The sequence below is a fragment of the Kryptolebias marmoratus genome, linkage group LG17 (genome assembly GCF_001649575.2).
Source record: "Kryptolebias marmoratus isolate JLee-2015 linkage group LG17, ASM164957v2, whole genome shotgun sequence".
NCBI classification, from domain to species: Eukaryota; Metazoa; Chordata; class Actinopteri; order Cyprinodontiformes; family Rivulidae; genus Kryptolebias; species Kryptolebias marmoratus.
This window is the reverse complement of record NC_051446.1, coordinates 26,827,377-26,834,009: the sequence shown is the minus strand read 5'-3', so window position 1 is coordinate 26,834,009 and position 6,633 is coordinate 26,827,377. Positions and strand designations below refer to the sequence as shown.

At 50.4% G+C, this 6,633-nt stretch overlaps 2 protein-coding genes across 4 annotated transcripts in view; both read left to right on the top strand.

Moving 5' to 3' along the window:
* heatr1 (HEAT repeat containing 1) overlaps positions 1–1,509 on the top strand; it is a 25,790-nt gene extending 24,281 nt beyond the window's left edge. For both annotated transcript variants that reach the window (XM_017438541.3, XM_017438540.3), the window contains exons 42-45: positions 149–303; positions 384–542; positions 853–961; positions 1,082–1,509. In XM_017438541.3, the coding sequence (XP_017294030.1) occupies positions 149–303; positions 384–542; positions 853–961; positions 1,082–1,170 (512 nt within the window). In that variant the 3' untranslated portion in view covers positions 1,171–1,509. The remainder of the gene's footprint in view (positions 1–148; positions 304–383; positions 543–852; positions 962–1,081) is intronic.
* Positions 1,510–2,505: 996 nt separating this feature from the next.
* Positions 2,506–6,633, top strand: part of arg1 (arginase 1) — a 6,559-nt gene continuing 2,431 nt past the window's right edge. For both annotated transcript variants that reach the window (XM_017438530.3, XM_025002069.2), the window contains exons 1-5: positions 2,506–2,665; positions 2,745–2,817; positions 5,754–5,928; positions 6,001–6,160; positions 6,426–6,520. In XM_017438530.3, the coding sequence (XP_017294019.1) occupies positions 2,552–2,665; positions 2,745–2,817; positions 5,754–5,928; positions 6,001–6,160; positions 6,426–6,520 (617 nt within the window). In that variant the 5' untranslated portion in view covers positions 2,506–2,551. The remainder of the gene's footprint in view (positions 2,666–2,744; positions 2,818–5,753; positions 5,929–6,000; positions 6,161–6,425; positions 6,521–6,633) is intronic.

The following is a 6,633-nucleotide window of genomic DNA, read 5'->3' as shown; positions in this document are numbered from 1 at the left end:
GGTCTGACTTCCTGTTTGATGGTCTGACTTCCTGTTTGACGGTCTGACTTCCTGTTTGATGGTCTGATTTCCTGTTTGATGGTCTGACTTCCTGTTTTACTTCCTGTCTAACTTCCTGTTTGACGGTCTGACTTCCTGTCTGTTTCAGACGAGCTGATCTTTGACTCGGACCGGTCCGAAGAGAAGAACTGTCTTCTGCTCCAGTTGGTCCTGGATTGTCTCCAGAAGATCTTCCTGTACGACACTCAGAATTTCCTGAACCGGGACCGGGCCGATGCCCTGTTGGTTCCGCTGGTGGACCAGGTGAGGAGTCTGCAGGTCCATCAGGACCAGCTCTGCGGCTCAAACAAACAGAACCTAACCAATCGTGTGTCTGTGTGCAGCTGGAGAACTGTCTGGGTGGGTCACAGGTCTACCAGAACCGGGTCACTCAGCACCTGGTTCCCTGTGTGGGTCAGTTCTCTGTGGCTCTGGCCGATGACTCTCAGTGGAAAACCTTGAACTACCAGATCCTCCTGAAGACCAGGCACAGTGACCCCAAGGTAAGCTGGACCTGAGACCTCCTGGCAGGTCCAGGGACCTCCTGGCAGGTCCACAGACCTCCTGGCAGGTCCAGGGACCTCCTGGCAAGTCCCGAGACCTCCTGGCAGGTCTAGAGACCTCCTGGCAGGTCCAGAGACCTCCTGGCAGGTCCCGAGACCTCCTGGCAGGTCCAGGGACCTCCTGGCAGGTCCAGAGACCTCCTGGCAGGTCCCGAGACCAACTACAGGATTATTTTCATTCAGAATCAATTCAATTTGATTTATAGACACCTCAGTGACTGTTTCCTCCTCTTTCTCCCCCCCCCCCCAGGTCCGGTTCTCCTCCCTCGTCATGCTGATGGAGTTGGCATCCAGACTGAAGGAGAACTACGTGGTTCTGCTGCCGGAGACCATCCCGTTCCTGGCAGAACTCATGGAAGGTGAGATCAGTCGGTTCTGTTCTGATCCGTTTCAGGTGTCTGTGAGGGGCAGTGGCAGGAGTGGTTCTGGTTCTGGTTCACCCTGACCCGTTGTGTTGAGGCTGATGGTTTGTTTTTCAGATGAGTGTGAGGAGGTGGAGCAGCAGGTCCAGAAGGTGGTTCAGGAGATGGAGAACATCCTGGGAGAACCTCTGCAGAGCTACTTCTAACAAGTTCTGCAGAAAAGCAGAACGAACAGAACTTTTTGTTCCGATGAAGTGTGAAACTTAAATAAAGGTTCATTTTTTTACGACTTCCACATGTTTGGATTTAATTAATGATGTGATTCCAGCAGCCGTCCAGCAGGGGTCAGTGTGGAGCTCAGGTTCTGCTGCTCGGTTCTGCTCGGTTCTGAAGAACGTTGGATGAAAACTCTGTAACTAGCAGGTGTTTTTATGTTTCCACATGGAAAAACACTGAATGTGGATCCGTTTTTATGCTCTGACTGGTTTTCTACATTCTGTCAAAAATGTGTTAAACAGATTTAATAAACTAATGTTTGTCCTCTGTCCTCTGTCCTCTGTCCTCGTCCACGGAGTGTTGCTGAAAACATTTTCTAAAAACATATTTCTGTAATAAAGTTAAGTCCACTGACAGAACCTGGTACTGCAACTAACACTTAAACTGGAGGAAATGAAGCTCAGATTTTAGGTTTTCTGCTTTCAAATCATTAAAACTTCAATTACTTCAAACATACTGACAGCCTGTTCCTGAACACACCTCAGCCTGTTCCTGAACGCATCACAGCCTGTTCCTGAAGGCATCTCAGCCTGTTCCTGAACGCATCTCAGCCTGTTCCTGAAGGCATCACAGCCTGTTCCTGAAGGCATCACAGCCTGTTCCTGAACACACCTCAGCCTGTTCCTGAACGCATCACAGCCTGTTCCTGAACGCATCACAGCCTGTTCCTGAACGCACCTCAGCCTGTTCCTGAACGCATCACAGCCTGTTCCTGAAGGCATCTCAGCCTGTTTGTTTAAACAGTTTCCTGCGATGCGTTCAGGTCCTTACTGTCACTGTTATGCTTTCAGTTTAAATCTGCCTCTCGAAGTTTCATTAATTAATGTTTATTTTATTTGTTTTCATATTTTAAATGATGCCTCAGATTTCTGTCCTCAGTTTGACTACAGGAATCCGGCGACCCCCTCATCACCTGACCTCATGAGTGACCTTTGACCTGTGTCAGAGTTTCTCTGAAAATGATCTTGATCTTAAACGATAAAAACATTTGTCAGAAAACAGAAAAAGAATTTTGAACATTTATTAGCAGAAGCTAATGTAGCAGAAGTTTGACTAAAAGTAGCTAAAAAACAAATAAAGTAGCTGAAGTAGATTTCTGTGGGGAAATCTTACAGCCATCAGCTGAAACAGCTAAAACAGCTGAAACAGCTGAAGGTCTGCAGGAGGAGAAGACAGCTGAACTTCCGGCACCAGCAGCCGGTTTGTTGTCTTACATAACCTGCCCGCTGATGACGTCACGGCCGTCAGGTCGAGCCTGCTGACGTCACGCGCAGTTCTTGAGCGGCTCGCGGGGCTCCTGGCTCAGAGTTGATGAGGATGAGGAGCGCGCGGACTCTGCAGCAGCTCAAACGGAGCCTTCATCCTTCTCCTCCTCTTCCTCAGCGCTCCGCTGGAATCATCGGAGCTCCTTTCTCCAAGGGACAGGTGAGGACAGGGGACAGGGGACAGGACAGGTGTGTGTGCGCGCAGTTAACCTGTGTGTGTATGTGTGTGTGTGTTTCAGCACAGAGGGGGGGTGGAGACTGGACCCGACCGGATCCGAGCAGCGGGACTCCTGCAGCGGCTGCAGCAGCAGGGTTAGTTCGGCTGGAGGTTCGGTTCCGTGAGGGGGACATTCTGTCCCGGCTCCACAAGGAGCCGAGTACTTTTACTCTGATTACTTCAGCTCCGCAGCTGTATATTCGGATGAATAAAAGTCCGTGGATGAATGGATGATGGATGAATGGATGAACTCTGCAGCAGGTTCAGTTTGCACATTAATTCATGCTTTAGATCTGTTCCTAAAACTAAAACAAAGTTTGAAACTGTTTAGTAACGTTAGACGTGCTGCGTTCTAAGAACATTTACTTTCCTCTGCTGGAAGGTGTTGTCAGAGGTCACAGGTCAGAGGTCACAGGTTAAAAGTGGCTTCAGTGTCCTCAGCTGACGGAAACATGACTCAGCATGCTTACTGCCGCTGCACAGAAACAGAACCATGAGGATGTCCTGAGGACACCCGGGGACACGTCCTCCGACCGTTCTCACCCAGAGACACAAAACAACGAGTTCATCGTGATAAACAGCAGGAGGCGCTCTGTGGGGTCAGCACTGAACTGCTGCTGAACGCTGCTGAATGATGCTGAAAGCTGCTGAACGCTGCTGAATGACTGCTGAATGATGCTGAATGACTGCTGAATGCTGCTGAATGACTGCTGAACGCTGCTGAAAGCTGCTGAAAGCTGCTGAATGATGCTGAACGCTGCTGAATGATGCTGAATGATGCTGAAAGCTGCTGAATGCTGCAGAGTGCTGCTGAATGACTGCTGAATGCTGCTGAAAGCTGCTGAATGACTGCTGGACGCTGCTGAAAGCTGCTGAAAGCTGCTGAATGATGCTGAACGCTGCTGAATGACTGCTGAATGATGCTGAATGATGCTGAATGACTGCTGAAAGCTGCTGAATGCTGCTGAATGCTGCTGAAAGCTGATGAACGCTGCTGAATGACTGCTGAAAGCTGCTGAATGCTGCCGAGTGCTGCTGAATGACTGCTGAAAGCTGCTGAAAGCTGCTGAGCGCTGCTGAATGCTGCTGAAGGACTGCTGAAGGACTGCTGGAGGACTGCTGAATGCTGCTGAATGCTGCTGAATGACTGCTGAATGACTGCTGAAAGCTGCTGAACGCTGCTGAACGATGCTGAACGATGCTGAAAGCTGCTGAATGCTGCTGAACGCTGCTGAATGCTGCTGAATGACTGCTGAATGCTGCTGAATGCTGCAGAGTGCTGCTGAACGATGCTGAAAGCTGCTGAATGCTGCAGAGTGCTGCTGAATGACTGCTGAATGACTGCTGAAAGCTGCTGAAAGCTGCTGAATGCTGCTGAATGCTGCTGAATGACTGCTGAATGCTGCTGAACGCTGCTGAATGCTGCTGAATGACTGCTGAATGCTGCTGAATGATGCTGAATGACTGCTGAATGACTCCTGAAAGCTGCTGAACACTGCTGAATGCTGCCGAGTGCTGCTGAATGATGCTGAATGACTGCTGAATGCTGCCGAGTGCTGCTGAATGATGCTGAATGACTGCTGAAAGACTGCTGAAAGCTGCTGAACGATGCTGAACGATGCTGAAAGCTGCTGAATGCTGAAGAGTGCTGCTGAATGACTGCTGAAAGCTGCTGATAGCTGCTGAATGCTGCTGAATGACTGCTGAATGCTGCTGAACGCTGCTGAATGCTGCTGAATGCTGCTGAATGATGCTGAATGACTGCTGAATGATTCCTGAAAGCTGCTGAACACTGCTGAATGCTGCCGAGTGCTGCTGAATGATGCTGAATGACTGTTGAAAGACTGCTGAAAGCTGCTGAACGATGCTGAATGATGCTGAAAGCTGCTGAATGCTGCAGAGTGCTGCTGAATGACTGCTGAATGCTGCTGAATGCTGCTGAATGATGCTGAATGACTGCTGAATGACTGCTGAAAGCTGCTGAACACTGCTGAAAGCTGCAGAGTGCTGCTGAATGACTGCTGAATGCTGCCGAGTGCTGCTGAAAGCTGCTGAATGACTGCTGAATGACTGCTGAAAGACTGCTGAAAGCTGCTGAACACTGCTGAATGCTGCCGAGTGCTGCTGAATGATGCTGAATGACTGCTGAAGGACTGCTGAATGCTGCCGAGTGCTGCTGAATGACTGCTGAATGACTGCTGAATGCTGCTGAATGACTGATGAACGCTGGTAAACCTCACTGTTAGCTCCACCTTCCTCTCCTTATATGGTCACTTCCTGCTGTCCAAACTAGTCATTTAAAACTTAGATCTGTCACAACCCGAGTTAAACTATGACTCCTACACCGCATTAAATAGTGCCAAAAGTTGTTAAAGTCAAGATAACGACACTCGGCGTGAAGCAGCACAAAGACTCGTGAGACTGATGGACACTCGACAAGGAGACAAGTTCATCTGCTGAGGTGGAGCCGAGTCATTGTTCTGCAAGTTCCAGGTCGTGATTTTATCAAGTCGAGCCCAACTCGGTTGACGGTCCAGCTGATTTCCATAATAACTGAGATAAACTGAAGGTTTTAAAGTATTTTCATTAAAACATAAAAAATCTAAAAGGTTTTAGATTTCTGCCTGTGTTGGTGTGAGGTTAGTTCAGGTCAGAGTCAGATCAGTGTCCATTAAATGTTTTATAAACACACACTGTGTCCTGCCTGTGTCCTGTGTGTGTGTGTGTGTGTTTGATCGTTCCTGGAACATTACCTTCATCTTCCAATAACACACTCAGGAGCAGGTGTGTGTGTTTACAGGTACACACGGGTCAGCGAATGCATCACTGTTTAAAGTAAATCTGTTCCCTGCAGAAGTTTCATCAGAATAATCTGATGTTAAAGTTCATCCTGAGGCTGAACTCAAACAGACGGTTAATGTTCACACCCCCAGGGCATTCTGGGAAATGACAGGAAACATAATGTTCCGTCGTGTTTCAGAACACGCTGCATCTGTTCTTCCTGCTTCATATTATAATTTATTCTGCTCAGGCTGCGCAGTGAAGGATTATGGGAACCTAGCCTTTGAGGACCTGACGGACGACGAGCCGGTCCGGGGCTCGAACAGGGTGAGGGCGGTGGGCAGCGCCAACCAGAGGCTGTCGGAGGCGGTGCAGGCGGTAAAGAAGGACGGCCACACGGCCGTGATGCTGGGAGGAGACCACAGGTGGGTCGACAGGAAGAGACACGGTCAACCAGACAGCGTGTCTGAGACCTCAGTCTGTGTTTCTGTCTTCAGTCTCGCCATCGGATCCATCCACGGTCACTCGGCCGCCGTCGGACAGTTGAGCGTCCTGTGGGTCGACGCTCACGCTGACGTCAACACGCCGCTCACCTCGTACACAGGAAACCTCCACGGGCAGCCCCTGTCGTACCTGCTGCGTGAGCTGAGGCCAAAGGTAAGCTCTGCCCTCAGCCCTGCCGTACCTGCTGCGTGAGCTGAGGTCATAGCTAAGCTCCGCCCTCAGCCCTGCCATACCTGCTGCGTGAGCTGAGGCCAAAGCTAAGCTCCGCCCTCAGCCCCGTTGTACCTGCTGTGAGAGCTGAGGTCATAGCTAAGCTCCGCCCTCAGCCCTGCCATACCTGCTGCGTGAGCTGAGGTCATAGCTAAGCTCCGCCTCCTGGTTCTCACCAGTAACTGTCCTCCTGATCTCTGTCTCACAGGTTCCTGCTCTTCCAAACTTCTCCTGGATGCAGCCGTGTGTCTCGGCCCGGGATCTGGTCTACATCGGTCTGAGAGACGTGGATCCAGCTGAGCAGTGAGCCGACCTGTCTGCCTGCACCTGTCCGTCTGACTGCCTGCACCTGTCTGTCTGCCTGCACCTGTCCGTCTGACTGCCTGCACCTGTCTGTCTGACTGCACCTGTCTGTC